This window comes from Microcebus murinus, chromosome 18 (genome assembly GCF_040939455.1).
Source record: "Microcebus murinus isolate Inina chromosome 18, M.murinus_Inina_mat1.0, whole genome shotgun sequence".
NCBI lineage: Eukaryota > Metazoa > Chordata > Mammalia > Primates > Cheirogaleidae > Microcebus > Microcebus murinus.
Window position 1 is genome coordinate 27,515,588 of NC_134121.1, and position 15,416 is coordinate 27,531,003.

Sequence of the window (15,416 nt, forward strand, 5' to 3'; positions counted from 1 at the left end):
CGGTTTTGGGCAGGAAACTAAGGCCTGGAGTTTGCCCCTCTGCTGTCTGTCCAGGAGCTTCTCAGGAACTCCTTGGGGCAATAAAACAAATTGTAAAGGCAGTTTCGGGCAAACGTAAAGAGATTTACATTTCCTTCCTGTCTTTGGGCAAGGCTGTCCCTTTCATTCCCCACTTTCTGTTGTTAAGATTAAAATTTCTATTTAAAAAAATGACCTCAGAATCAGGGATAATGGGTGGAGGGCTTTCTTTTGTAACTGCTTGCAACTGAGAAGGGGCATGAGCTCTTCTAATGGAGTGAGTTCATTTGAATTATTAAAAAGGAAGGGGTTGAACACAAACAGTCTTGAAAGCAGGATGAGACATAAATAGTTAGGACCTGAATTTGGTTCTGTATGAATGTTACCAGACTGCAGGGAATGCAGGGTTTGAAAATGAGAGCTAAAAGCAAAGCCCTTAGGGGCCCTAAGGAAAGTGTTAGATAAGAGAACCGTGGCCACACATGGAGTTTAAAATACCACCAGTCAAATCCTCCAGAAGTTGCCCGTTCTTAAAGTGTAAGTTTAGTGGTATTTTTTTCTAGCTGGTTAACAAAGAAACAAGGATCTTCTCCCAGCATGTACAAAAGGGGGGAATAGGTTTGGTACGTGAGTTAGGTAGAAGTATAAGGAGGACAAGAATGGCAAGATGTCTTATATACCACGGCATATTATTGGAGCCTGGTATCCGTGTGGGTTGGACTTTTAAGGAGTTCCAACCCCATTGGTGGAAGCAGGTTCTGGAGGGTCTGTAAGTTTGAGTCTGGAGAGATGAGTCTAGGGCAGGATACATGGAAGCTCAGCTGTAGTAGTGGAAGAAGTGAGAATTATTTAAATGTTGAAGGAGGGGCAGTTTATTCTGGGGAATCCTTGAGTAAAGTCTAGTCTCTGTAAATGTTGTGGTCCCTTTAAGATATCATCAAGTGAGTTTTTATTGTTGGCAGGTAGGCGCCAGGTGTGGGTGGAGAAAAAGACAGGAGGGGAACCCAGTTGAACTTACTAATTCCATTTCTTGAAATCAGTTCTTATAATTTTATATGCCTGTCCCTCTTGTGATAGTCCTTAGGCCTAGAGAGGATGAATAAGGTTGGGCCAGGATGAATTTAATAGTTTTTAAATGTTGGAGATAACTTTGTTATTCACTTAATATTTTAATGGCTTTGGAAAACAAAGCAAGAGAATTAGTAATGTTTTAAATAGAAGTCATAAAAATATTTTAGTTCTATGACATTTTTAAAGAAGTAAATTTTGGACTACAGCTGAGTATAAACTTATTTAAGAAGAATCAAAGTAAGACAATAACTGGATTATAAAGATCTCACAACAGTCATGATTACGGATGTAAAGGAGACTTGGTTGTTTCTGTGACACATAATTTTAGATATATAATTATTATTGATAATAAATATCAGGCCGGGTGCAGTGGCTCACGCCTGTAATCCTAGCACTCAGGGAGGCTGAGGCCGGCGAATCGGCGCATGAGATCAGGAGTTTGAAACCAGCCTGAGCATGAGCTAGACCCACGTCTCTACTAAATATAGAAACAAATTAATTGGCCAGCTAAAAATATATAGAAAAAATTAACAGGGCATGGTGGCGCATGCCTGTAGTCCCAGCTACTCAGGAGGCTGAGGCAGGAGGATCTCTTGAGCCCAGGAGTTTGAGGTTGCTGTGAGCTAGGCTGATGCCAGGGCACTCTAGCCCGGGCAACAGAGCGAGACTTTGTCTTAAATAAATAAATAATAAATAAAGGCCTACTAGAACTTTAGGAATCTCACACAGCCTTGGGGCAGATATTTACAATATATTTATATAAATATAACCCAAAGAAAGTTAAACATCATTTCATATTTGACAATGATTCTCTGTAGAGTTTCACACACCAGTAAGCCTAATAAGGTTTTTTTTCTTGGGCTTCTAGTGTCTTTACTATTAAAAGCAAGTCTGAGGTTAAGAAATGAATCTAGAATTTTGTTCTTTGAAAGCCTGTCAAGCATTACAGATCTGAAACATTAGTTTAAATAGACAGTTCACTGAAAAACATTGGTTTTCATTTAACCAAGAGTGATAGTCATTTGAAGAGTTTAAAGGCAATGCAGAAGTTATATGGGTATAAAGTTTTACCCTCAAAGTTTAGTTAGTCAAAACCCAACAAAAATAACACAGGGATTATTTTGACAAAGCATAAAATCCTTGTCTCTTTCAGGCCAGCCACCAGAGAGGCAAAGAAATTTTTCTGTAGTCTGACTACAGAAATTATTGGTGGCCACCTCAGACGTAGCTACTTTTATTGATGTGTTAATTGTGGTCTTAAAACATTTAAACTTTAATAACAATTTTAAAACTAGTTTCATCTATCAAAGCTTACCAAGGTCAATTGAACTAAAAGGCATTTGAGTTCTTATGTTCTTAATAAAATATTTGATGTAAGTGCTTACTGTTTCTTTAAGCCAATTAATTAGACCTCTTTTACATATTTTAGTAGTGAAACATCACATTACATATACGTGACATATATGGACATGCAAACATATAGACATGTAGAAGTAAACAATTTTAGGTGAAACAAGGCAGAAAGTTTATAGTTTGAAAGTTCTGAGCATGCCAAGGAAAGGAAACGATTGCATGTAAAGTTCTAGTTGAGCTTTTTCTAGAGGTCAGAGAAAGGAAGCCATCAGATTTTTCCAGTGAGGGTAATTGGGAAGCACAAAAAGGGACAGGCAAAGGCTTTATCTCCCAGTGGCCAGAGAAGCTGTGGAATACAGAGGGGGGTTGTATTTTAACTTTCACTGTTACAATGGAGGTAGGAGAGAGAAACAGAGGCCCTGAAAATTCAGGAAGAGGAGAGGATGTGGCTCTGGTGTTTGTTCTTACCTGTGTCAGAAAGAATTACCGAGGCTCGGCCGTCCTCGTGCGATGGAGTTGAGTCAGTTCCAAAGCCGGACATGTCCATCAGACTGACCCGTTTCAGAGGGTCCATGGCTATCCAGGACGCCCATTCAGCGTGGGGCAGCCAGTTCCAGAATGCAAGTGTGGTCTCCCATTTTAGGAAGAGAGCACTGGCTCTTCCAGTGTCCTCCTTTTTGAGGGGGGCATGGTCCTGGCAGAACCCACTGGCTGGGGCATTTTCACTCCAGACACCCAGGGTCATAAAGGAGGCAGGGCTCAGTTCTCTAGAAGGGCTTGGTGTTGTCTTCTTGCCTGAGGCCTTTTTGAATAACTCTGACCCTGGAAAAACTCTTTTATAGAGGCAACCACTATTTGAAAAGCTTTTTCTGCTTTCAGGGCTGCTGTCAGTCCCACTCTCTTTTCCCTCTCGCCTCTCCCCATCTTGGTTATCAAAGACCTTGAAGGCCAGGTTTAAAGTTCCACTTCTGGAATCTGAAGCCCCTTCTCATGTTTTTGGAGTTTACTTCGAATACTGGGGCCGACTGGGAGATGAAGTACATTGCTAAGATGGATTGTCCTTCCCTAGTGTCAGGATCTAAACTAGTAAAGAGGCGAGGGACTTCAGACAGGAGAAGGGCTGGCATTTCATACTGCTCAGGGTGATTTATTAATACGATGCCTTGTGAGTCCGCAGCCAGGCAGTGAGTGCCACAGGGAGAGAGAGGAGGAGGAGGAGGAGGAGGAAATGGGGGAGCCGAAAGAGAAACCTCATCAGAAAAGTGAAGACTGGGAGAGATGCAGATGTAAGATGTAAAGCAAGGCAGGCAGTGTGAAGACCAGAACACCTATCGAGTTTAAAGAAAGCTTGAAAGTAGAGGACTTCAGGCTCTTTGCCAACCAGGGGCAATAGAAGGTCAAGCAGCAGAGCAGTAGCTAAGAGATCCATTGTGGGGCCTGATTTTATTTAACACGCTGTTGCCCATGATGGCAACGAGGAAAAAGAAAAGGATGTTTTGAAGGTGGTCTAATGTGGAAATAAAAGAAGTCCGACAGAGCATCCTCGACTCAAATAACCGTTGAAAGTCTGATAAGACATCAGTTGTCCCCAAAATCTGAGTCAGATTAAAACCTCGTGATCTGGCCAGAGAATGGGTGTCCTTAAGTTCTGACTCAGACTGAAACCTTGAGGTCTTCCCCATAGCCTGGTGTCCCTGGGTCTGGGTGAAGACAGACAGGGGAAGTCCCCCTGGGAAAGAGTGGTTTGGAAGTGTCATCGGAAAAAAGCCAAACTCTGTAAAATAATTTTAAAGAGATTTATTCTGGGTCAAATTTGAGGACCATGACCCAGAGCCACTGCCAAGAGGCCTTGGGCAAGTGGACTCGCTGTGGCTGGGTTACAGTTTGGTTTTACGTTTCAGGAACAAGGGGGTTACAGGTAAAGCCATCAATCAATACGTGGGAGGCATACATTGGTTTGACCCAAAAAGGTGGGGCATCTCGAAGGGGGTGGGGGCTTACGGGTTATAGGTGGGTTTAAAGATTCTTTGGCTTGTAATTGGTTAAAGACATGAATCTTTGTCTAAAGGTTTAGAATGTTTTAACATAAGGAGTTAAGCCACAGGACGTAGATTTGTTGTGTAAATTGAGGACCTACAGATTTGTCTTGCATATCCTTAGGCCTGTTAATGGTTTACAAAGGATGTCCCCAAGAACAGAGGGGGGGCATAAGGCATTTCTGACCTCCTTCCTCATGGCAGACAATTAAATTTTAGGATCTTCCTTTGGCCAAGAAGGGGTCCATTCCGTCAGCTGGTGGTGGGGTGAGCCTTAAAATTTTACTTTCACAGAAGTGTCCCTCCCTGCCACCTTCCCGAGTGGTAGACCCAGTGCTGGGTTTTCCTTGACCACACAAGAAAGCTACCACTCTCCACCTTGTGCATATGACCATTCCCAAAGTTTCAAGAGAGCCAAAGACTCACAGAATTCTGAACAATTTGAAGGCACTGAGGAGGGCGGAGGGAGGAGCAATTTCGAGACTGAAGCAGAAAAGCGAGCTCCTCATGTAGGGGTAGAGAAGTGACTCAGTTTCTCTTCCCCGTGTGGGTCACCAGATGTTAGGTGGAAAGCCTAGTAGGTGTGCTCGGTGCGGTGGAGAAAGAGTTCTCACACAGAAATTGAGATGTATAATTGAAAAATGTTTGTCCTTCCAGAAAGAGAGAATGAGAGAGTGAGAGAGGAAAAGCAGGGAGATGGAGTGGCATCCCAAAGAAAGACAGAGGGGTGCCAGTCCTAAGGCCAGCTGGCTTGCTGATTTTATTGGGGACAAAGGGAAAGAAAAAAAGTAGTGATCGTTGTCAGCCGAAACAGAAGCAGCTGAGGAGTAATTAGCAGGAGGTAGCTGCAAGAGAGTCAGGTTGTCTGTCTGTCTTGTATTCTTTATTCCTGGAGACTTGGCTGTAATTTTGCCCCTAAGATATGGTTTTGGGCAGGAAGCTCCCTCCTGGAGCTTCTTGGGAACTCCTTGGAGGCTATAAAACAAATTATAAAGGCAGTTTCTGGTCCAATGTAAAGAGAAGGATTTACATTTCCCTTGCTGTCTTTGGGCTCTTATCAGATGTTTGTGAAAACAGAGTCCCTGCAAGGTGCCTGCCAGCCAGGGAGAGAAAGAGCAGAGAGTAGGGAGTAGCTGTTATTTAGGAAATTGTGGGGTTAGATATTTTCCTGTTATTTCAGCAAAGTTACCCCTTTCAATCACCATGTACCAATTTCTGTAATAGGGATTTACATGTTCTAACTTAATCTTCGAAACAACTCTGATTTAGTTACAATTATACTTTCACAGTTTGACAGATGAAAAAAGCAAGATAAGTAAACGTTGACCAATTTTTCGAAGGCCATAAAGCTGACTAGCAGAGCAAGGATTCTGCCAAGGGCTATACTTCCTATAGCATGAATCATCATATTCGATCCTCAAGACAACTCTGTAGTGGTTAATTTTTAGAATGTCTGCTCAGACTTTAAGCCAAATTCTGACCATGTTAAACCAAATTCTAGCACATGATGGCTATAACATGATGGCTGTCCGGACCTAGTCTTTATTTCTTATAATGTTACTCTTTTTAATAATGGTGATTTACTGAATGTACAATTCTATCTTAGCGATTATATATTTGTAAGACTTTCTGTATCGGTCCCCAAACCAGGAGACAGCCATTTGTCTTTGTGTTTTCACTTGGGTTGGAAAATAACATACTTGTAAGCTTCATGTGTGCCTAATATACATATGTTGAATGCATAATGTGAGAGTAAGTCTTAGGTTGGCTGAATTGGAAGGATCTGAGAAGTTTCCTACCTGGTACGTTAATGTTTCCAGGTGAAATGACTTGCCCAGGGTCACCCAGGTGGAATTCATCAGTTTTATATTTCACTATCTGTGTTATTTGCCAATGTATCTCCAACAATAACCACCAGACCTGATGCACAGTGAAGTTGCGTAAATAGTTGGTGAATGAATAAGTCACACAGCACGTGTTACAGCTAAAGCCTCACTGTGGAGAATTGAAATACGAATGGGAGGGGAAGGATAAGAACGTCTGTCCATGGTGTCACAGGCTTGATCTTTGGGAGAGCTCTTAGGTGGTGGTGACAGAAAGTAGGGAGCAGTCAACACTGTGAGTCTCCCAGCATGGAGGGGCTCGGTTTGTGTCCTGGCGTTCTGGCTCCAGCAGAGCACCCCAGCCCCGGGTCCAGGCGATCCTGGCGGAGCAGCACACCCTCTCCAGCATCGTCACCTCGCCCTGCTTGGCTTCCCTCCCCGCTGTGTGCTGTCCCCTTGCTCCGGCCCTGCTGCACTGGTTTCCTTCTGGTTTCTGGCCCTGCGGCTCCACTCCCCAGGTGTCACCATCAGCTCCCTCCTTTGGCAGCAGGGACCCCGTGGATGGGCTTACTGGTGATGACGCCCTTGTCTGGCCCAGCCTTGGCCTCCTTTCCCCAGAGGTGGTCCCTGTGGTCAAGTTGTGGCAGGTATGGCCCCACCTTTCGTGTAGGCAGAAACAGTACCCTGGAGCCCCCTTTTAGCCTCCTAGACTTGCAGTGGGTCGTTGCAGCGGCCCCTGATTTCTGCAGCCAACCCATTGTTTCCTGTCTCAAGTCCTTCTCATCATTTTCTCTGGCCATTTCTTGTGTGTGTGCAGATCAGGGCATAGGTCTTGGTATGGAATTAGATCCTTACCCTTACTCCTTGCCCCTCCTTCCCAATTCTCTACCCAATAAAAAGCACCCCTTCCTATCAACCTTCCAAGTCAGAAACCTGGGAGTTGCTCTTGACTCCTCTCCCCCCATCACTCTCTACATTTATCCAATCACCAACTCTAGCCTGTATTCGAAATTAAGTGTACCTACCCCTCGCCATCCCCACTGCACCCTCTTAGGTCAGGCCCTTTCGGTTTCTCACCTTGACAACTGTAGGAAGGTCATAGCAACTGTTTTTTTCTTCCAGTTTTGGTTCTTTTAAATCTATTCTGCCATACAGCATCCAATGTGATTTTGTTAAATCTCAAGTCAGTCTCTGTCTTTTAAACATTTTGCATTATTTCTGGCATGAAATGGAAGCTTCTCTGTGACCTGACCCCTGCCTACCTCTTTGGCCAGGTCGCTACCATGTTCACACCTCAAAAACCAAGACTCAGCCTTCATGAACAACCTGTGTTTCCTTAAAAGTGCAGCTCTCTTCCCTCTTTTGACGAACATGGTGTCAACTTGGCAAAGCACAATTTCCCCTTCTTATAAACCACAGGGCAGCACGAGACATGGTAAGCAGGTGCATAACCCAAGACAGCTGCAGGGAGTGGTATTTAGAACAAATAAGGAAAGCCACTATTTCATTCCCTACGTATTCTAAGAAAAAGAGAAATCCATGGATTTTGCTGTTCAAAGGCAGGCAAAGTGCAAAACTGAAAGACATTTGACATCATAATAATCTTTGGCAGTTAAGCTTTTCACATAAGTTTATAATGCAAAACATTTCCCTTTCCTGATTTACTTGTGCTCTACAGCCAGACTCCTTGGTTTCATTTCCAAATCTGTTGTGCATCAACTGTGTGTCCTTCCATAGGTTATTGACCTCTCTGTGCTTTAGTTCCTCATGTGTAAAAGGGAATAATAATTGTACCTACCTCCATGGGCTGCTGTGAGGATTAAATACATTAATATCTATGAAAGGCTTAGAATGCTACTGGCTCATAGTGAGTGTTGTGTTAAATGCCAGCTACTATTATCATTTTTATTGAAATATTTTAAGAAATCTATTTTATATATAAAAAAAAGTGTGGGTCTCTTATTCCTTGCCTGAGTAAGCCCACTCCACATTCTTTGCCTGGCGAATCATCCTTCAAACTCTCAGCTCACTCTACAATAGAGAAAAGTTAAGACAACCCTAATGGACCGGCCCAAATAGCAGAATGGCTAAATTTAAGTTTTGGTAGACACACACATTGAAATATCATGCATACATTCATGCCATTTGCAAGTCATCTTTGAGTTTTTAATGACCTGGAAGAATATTAAGTTAATAATAATAAGGATATACTTGTTCAAGGAAAGATATTGAGTACAAATAGTTAAATATAGAACTAGGCACAGAATGATAGGGCAATTTTTGCTTTCTTACTTATACTTCCCTATATTTTCTAAATTTTATGTGATCATGTATATTTTCTATAAAAGAAAAATTAATATAAATTTTAAAGAAAGTCATGCCTCCTATTTTTTGGAAGCCTTTCTCAACACTTCACTGTCACCATCTACAGCACACACCCCCAATATCTGACACGGTGCCCGTCACATAGTAGGGGCTCAATAAAGCTTTGCTGAATTACTTTCCTTTTGTGCTGGAGTATTCCCTGTGACCTGCGTGGAAAGAGGCCAGAAACAAATAAAAAAGCACTGTCTGAAGGAAGAGGCTTCATAAGGAATACTGGGGGCTTCTTGATCACACCATACTGGTGAAGCTTTACCCTTCTCTCTGGCGTTTAATGTGCCAAAGGCCCTGCCCTCCACCCTGACAGCCAAAGAGCAGGCGTGGCAGGTGACCAAGGTCCATTTCCACTGTGAGAAGAGTGGGGCAGGCTTGCTCATTGGTCAGCGTGTGGCAGTCCGAACAAACTATTGCAACCAGCTGCCTGTCCTACAGATTCCATCCTGAAGAACCCTGCGCCCTGCATCCTTGTGTGCTTGTGTTTTCAACCCACAATTCAACTTCAACTCCCATTTCCCCAAAGTGACTTGAACACTGTATTGGCAAAACCACGGGATTAACCTCTTCTTGATTTCTTATCTCAGGAAAATGACCCTCTTTTCCACCTCACCCGGGCTTTCCTGTCTCAACATTTGCCTTCGAGGAATTCTCTAATTGTAGGCATTTCCCTCCGAGAGGCTCGCACTCTTGGCCTCGACCCCTGTGGTCTCCCTGACGCTCATGAATCTCAGCCCTGTCCTAGGAGAGGCTGGGACGTCCGGATTGCCCAGCTCTGTTTCCTGCTCCTCGTTGGTTTGTAATCTCTTCTGCTAGTCTGTTACCATTGGAGATTCCCTCCGTGTGTCATCTCACAGGTCACACTTGAAAGGCAGTCTGGTGATCTCTGACATGGGAGCTGAAGACCTTGGGTCTTGACGCAAGCCCTGGGTGCCCTTGATCAGGTCTTACCGCTCCCCTAGGTGTTGCTTTCCTAACCTGTGCAATGGCGAGACAGAGCGGGGTCAGATAAAACCACGGGCTGAGGGTATGCTGAGGGGATAAGTACCAGGACCTTGGCAAGGTCACGTTACTGTTGTGGCTGCTGGTCCTGCCTGCAGCCTGGAAAGTCGGAGACAACGTGACAAGACAGATGTGAAAATGCCCACAGTGGAGCTGTGAAAACAGTGGCAGCCAAGGGCATGGAAGGGGAGAAAGCTCTGTATTACCACGAGTGAGGGGAAATGAAGGGCTTCCCTGATGGGAGTGAGGGGGTGGTGACCCTTCAAAAGCACAGGCAGTTCCCTGGAACCATGGTTGACCTTCGATGACACTTCTCACACCCCTGAACTAGAAAGAGTTGAGTCCCAGAATAGCATCCATTATGACAAAGCCACTGGCGTGTGGGTGGAGGGTAGAGGAGGAGGGGACTCACCACTCTGTCAGGGCTAAGGAATCACATTTCAGATGAAATGTCAGAACACCTGCCTCATTCTTCCTTGGTTTGCTCATTTGGCCAAATAGGGGTTCGCATCTTGAGTCCATGTTACGCATCACACCCCCTCCCATCCAACTGGTAGTTTGGGCTGCCTCTGGGCACTTATTAAACATGCATTTATTGCACACCTGTTGCATACACAGAGATAAGCAAACCACAGTTTCTGCATCAAGGAGGTCACTTTCTAGTGGGAGAGACAACCAAACAGATATGTGATAGCTGATATGATGGAAGTAGCTTGGGAGACTATTAGAGTGCAGAAGAAGAAGCAGAATTTACTTGGGAGAGAGGTCAGGGAATTTTCTCTAAAGAAGATAAACACCTTTTTTTGTCATGTATTTGAAAATCATTTTTTATTCTCTATTGGCTATTACTTAGAAATGCCATCAGTGCATAAATCTTGGGGGCAAGTAATCTGGCTAGACAAATTGATACAAGTCTCTTTTACTCTTGGGGTGAAATTTCACTGGTGCAAGCACAGTGTTATTGCTGGGACCCTCATGAGCAAACCATTTTACCTCCATAAGCCAAAGATCAAATCAAGGCTAGAAAGCAAAAGTCAACAGACGAACTCATTGTGGGGCTCAGTGCAGACTAACCACCCATGTTACCTATCGTCATTCTCATCATGCGCCAGAGCAGGTATCTTCCTAATCCCCCCACCCCCCAGAGTGAAGAACAGTCCAGCCCACTCATTGAGCCAGCGGCCCCGCCTGAGCACAGAGTGGGATTTAGACTTACCCTGGAACTCTACTCACCTACAGCTGAGGGTTAACCTTCTCCATCCTCAGGCTGTCTGACACTTAGCTTATCCCCCACCGTCACTAGACTAAGAACTCTTTGAGGGCAGTGATGGGGCTTCATTCATCTCTGTCCACCCTCACAAACAGCAGATGAATAGCAAGTTGGGTTGGCTTGCAATGCCCTGGATCATGAAGTCCCTGTGGATCCAGGGAACACAAGACATATCCTCCACCCCTTAAAGCAAGATCTTTGATGTGTGAAGATGAAACTGCATCAACCAGGAGAGACCACGAGAGACACTAGCACCTGTGACATCAGGGAACACAGAACATCAGAGCTGGGGGTGAGGGTCTTGGTGAAGGTCAGGACATTTAAAGTGAGACTCATAGAAAAGTGTGAGGGTAGAAAGAACAGAGGAAGGAAGGAAGGAAGTACAGCTTGTGTTGGGGGCAGGGGTAAGGAGGGACTGCTGAGGTAGGATGACTTTGGACTTTATTTAATGACCCTGAAGTACCCCAGGATGCTGCTTCCACTCCTCCTATGGCTCCCAGATACTCCGGCTTCCTCTTTTTGCACTTGGTTTTGCTTTCTCAGAGCACAGCAGGTAGCCACGTGGGATTAGGGGTGAGCAGGTGGGTCAGAGTAGTTGAGCAACAGGTGGGTAGAGATCTCATTGCAATCATCCTCATTCCCTGCATTTGCCTTACTTCACAGACTCCTGTATTTAAGACCTTTGTAAGCTTCACCTTCTATACAGGTCCCCAGCCAGGGCTTTGCATGAACCAAGGCATCCCCTAGGGACTGGATGGGAAACATCCACGTGCTTAGATTGCACAGTCTTTCTGTGACATAGATAAACTCATTGGTAGGTATCCAGTCCCATTTTTATACTAGAGGAACATTCTTTATTGGGGCCTTCCAAACGGATGCTTACTGATTTCCTTCTCCTGTTCTCTTATCAGTCCAATAAAATATCCTGAAATCTTTATTTCTTTTCCATCCCCTCCTTGTTCTGGGACAGACTAACCCATTCCTTTTCTTGAATGAAGTCCTAATAAGATGAATCTGTGTGTGGAATAGCCCCTGGTCCCTCTGTGTGTTTGTTCTGGAGACCACAGCATGGAAATAAAATGAACTTTAGAGACAGATTAATCTCAGTTTCAATCTCAGCAGTGCCCCTTACCAGCATCAAGCTCATCAGTAAACTGCTCTCTGATCCTCAGTTGCCTTGTCTGTAAAATGGGATTAATCACAGACCTGCACAGGGTTATAGCAGGATTAGATATAATATGTGTAAGGCAGCTTTCCCAGTGCCTGGCACATAATAAATGTCCAGTAAGAAGTTATAAATGATCCTGAGTCACCCTGCTGGGTCCCTCTGCACGTCCAGTGTTGGACTCTTTCTGCCCAAGGAAGCATATACAGGGCACTAAATTCCCTCAGCCCAGCAGAAGGAGGCACAGGAATGGGACAGGGGAGTCCTGGCTCCCCCTTTCTTCTTGGGGTCAGGCTTGTGGCCCAACCTGGAAAGACTGACGTGAAGCTTCCAGGACCCAGAGGTGCCATCCGCCAAGAGCAGATGGTTCTTGTCTAAATGAGACACTTCTAGCAGGTGTGAACGCTTCATCTTTTCCCCCGGGGTTTGCAAACCTCTCCCCTATCTTGGTTATTGCTTTTGGTTGTACCACTTCCCTCTAGCGTGCCGCTCTCCACCTCCCTCATCTTTCCTCTGTGGTGACATCACCCTGGGGAAGAGAAGCTGAGAGCAACTCCGCACTCTCAGCTAGCTTCAGTTTCCTTAGAGGTGCCGTGACATCATCTTTACCCTGGAAATTCCACCCAGCGTCCTGTGCCCCCACATTCGGCCCAGGCCACAGCGTCCCTATAAAGACAGCCTCCCAACCCAACCCCAGCACAGGACACAGCCGGGTTCTGCAGCTCCTGAGCTCTGCACTCTCAGCTTTGGGGAAACCTCTCCTCCACCGAGACCATGAAGTTCTGCGTGGCTGTCCTCTCGCTGCTCGTGCTAGCGGCCGCCTTCTGCTCCCCGGCGCTCTCGGCACCAAGTGAGTTGACTCCTCCCGCTGTTACTCTAGAGCCAAGATGTAGGCAGGGTCCACTCTTCTAGTTGGGGCTAGTGGGATCGAGGGATGGGGCAAAAACGGAGCCGGGAAGAATTTCAAGTATTTTGCTGTTGAACGTAGAGTCTCATAGCTAGTCAATGACATTCAAGTCCCTGTCCTGTTTTCTTAAGAATTAGCAACCAGTAGAGGAAAAGGAGGGGCTAGAAATGAGACTGTTGAGTTGGCTCTGCCGCTAATGACTCGTTTAATCCCCTGTTCCCATCTGAGATCTGGTTTCCCCATCTGTAATACGAAGGGAGCCAGATGTGTTCTGAGATCCAATCCAGTTCCAATCCTCTAGAATTCCTTCTTGCTCTTCTCCGGGGATCCACTATTCAGGATAAGACTCCAGCTCAGAGTAGGTGGGAATGGATACAAGGGACCATATTTGGGGTCCTGGTAGGTTCCCAGGGGTGCTCGATGAATATTTATAACTAGAAGCCAAAATGAACAGCTCCCACATAGAGCTGCCACCTCACCCAGCCTTTCTTTCCAGTGGGCTCAGACCCTCCCACCGCCTGCTGCTTCTCTTACACCCTGCGGAAGCTTCCTCGAAATTTTGTGACAGATTACTTCGAGACCAGCAGCCTCTGCTCGCAGCCAGCCGTGGTGTGAGTATCCACCTGGGGTGCCCCAGGAGGCAAGGGGCAGGATGGGATGGAAAAGGGGAGCCCGTCTAGGGTGACTAAGCAGTAGGGAGGCAGTTGTCAGGGGGCTGAAGCCCTCCCAGGGGGCTGTAAAGAAACAGGCCGTGAAGTCACTTTTTGAGTGGCTGGGTGGCAGCCAAAGCAGAAGAGGGGGGTTCCCGGGAGAGAAGTTATCCAGAGGCCAGGAACCCGACTAAAGTCAACACAGTCACATGCAATAGGAGCTGGTTTCTTAAACCATGCTAGAAAAATACATGGGAAAGTCATTTCTAGAGTCAGTAGGGAATGGGAGGTCTATTTATGTCGATTGCAATACCCAGCAGTTCCTAATCGGGGCAAGCCCTGGGGCCACAGCTAAATCCAGTGGGTGGAAGTTCCGGAAAGTCTGGTTCCAGTGCCACCCCAGGAAGGATGCCAGCCACCACGGTCAAGCGGAGGGAGATGCCTACCACAGGCTAGGGACAGTACCACACACGCTTTCAAAGGTCCCATGGGATCTAATCTGTCCTTTCCTTCATCTACAGATTCCAGACCAAAAGGGGCAGGCAAATCTGCGCCAACCCCAGCGAGCCCTGGGTCCAGGAGTACATGGATGACCTGGAGCTGAACTGAGCTGTTCTGGGCTCAGGGGAAGGAAGTCTTCAGGGAAAGTCACCCGAGCCCGGATGCCTCTCAGTGAGACTCGCCTTCTCCACACTCACGACTCCTCGCAGTAGTTCCTGTCCCTTCTCTTAATTTAATCTGTATCACGTGCTATGTTATTGTATCAGGTGTTATTTCCATTATTTATGTTTGTTTTGCCAAAGGACACATGTCCCCCATGGGGACGGTCCACTGTCACTGTTTCTCTATTGTGGATATTGTAGATACATGGATGATGCAGTTGATTCCATGCGTTTTCATAATAAAACTTTTAAAACAAAGGTAGATCATTGCTTTGTCATTTTAATTCGATTTAGGGTGAAAGAAATTGGCGCCATTAGGAGGGACAAACCATAGTTTCCAAAAACAATAGGAAGGAAAAATTACTGAGTCCTTAATACATGCTGGGGCTAAACCCTCTCGTGGTCCCACTTCATACTTTCAAAACAAGGATTTTAACACTCTGGTGAAGTAGGGACTGTTGCCTCTGGTTTCACAGACGAGGAAACAGGCACAGAGAGGAGAGGCGACTTGCTGAGGCTTGTGGGTCTGCTCGAGGGGGGGATGGTCTGAAAGGATAACTGGGCTGCGAAGGGTTAACATTTCGACATCTCTGTGGCAAGTGGTAAACAAAGGAAGCAGCAAGCAGAGGTAGTTCAGAGTCAGAAAAGTGACTTCATCATCTCATTAGCAACAGAACAGTAGGACAGTCATCTTGCCTTACTGGACCTCAATTTTTATACCTGTAAAATGGGGATGCTATTAATTCCTTTGAAGGGCTGTTGTGAGGTGATGTGTAAAGCACCCGTCATGGGGCAGAGCACCTAGAAGATTCTCCCCTCCCCTCTCTGAGCTTCAGCCTTTTTACTTGAAACAGGCACAGCTTCTAGAGGCACTGTTATAAGGACCAGGTTAGTTAGGTAGTGGATCAGCACTCTAAAGCCCAAGGCAAAGGTGAGGTGTCGTCATCAGGTTGGAAGCATGCAGTGTCTGGTTTGGTTCAGGAAATGTTGCAGGAGTAACCGAAAGTCACATCAACTTAATAACCTTTTAATCCTCAAAAGGGGACCTGCTGGGTAAGAAGGATAGGCAGACACTACCTTGAA

At 45.6% G+C, this 15,416-nt stretch overlaps 2 protein-coding genes across 3 annotated transcripts in view; both read left to right on the forward strand.

Moving 5' to 3' along the window:
- LOC105881899 (C-C motif chemokine 3-like) overlaps positions 1-12,685 on the forward strand; it is a 41,697-nt gene extending 29,012 nt beyond the window's left edge. For both annotated transcript variants that reach the window (XR_012913054.1, XR_012913055.1), the window contains one exon: positions 12,597-12,685. The gene's annotated coding sequence lies outside the window, so the exon portion shown is untranslated. The remainder of the gene's footprint in view (positions 1-12,596) is intronic.
- A 101-nt stretch (positions 12,686-12,786) lies between these two features.
- On the forward strand, positions 12,787-14,595 carry LOC105881712 (C-C motif chemokine 4). The gene is made up of 3 exons (XM_020281198.2): positions 12,787-12,964; positions 13,518-13,632; positions 14,193-14,595. Exons 1-3 carry the CDS (start codon positions 12,889-12,891, stop codon positions 14,278-14,280), a joined length of 279 nt encoding a protein of 92 aa, XP_020136787.1. The 5' UTR covers positions 12,787-12,888; the 3' UTR covers positions 14,281-14,595.
- The last annotated feature ends 821 nt before the right edge of the window (positions 14,596-15,416 follow it).

Coding starts and splice junctions, on each gene's coding strand:
- LOC105881712 (XM_020281198.2), top strand. CDS start 12,889: ATGAAGTTCTGCGTGGCTGTCCTCTCGCTGCTCGTGCTAGCGGCCGCC. Junction 12,965..13,517: donor CCCGGCGCTCTCGGCACCAA/GTGAGTTGACTC, acceptor CTTTCTTTCCAG/TGGGCTCAGACCCTCCCACC. Junction 13,633..14,192: donor TGCTCGCAGCCAGCCGTGGT/GTGAGTATCCAC, acceptor CTTCATCTACAG/ATTCCAGACCAAAAGGGGCA.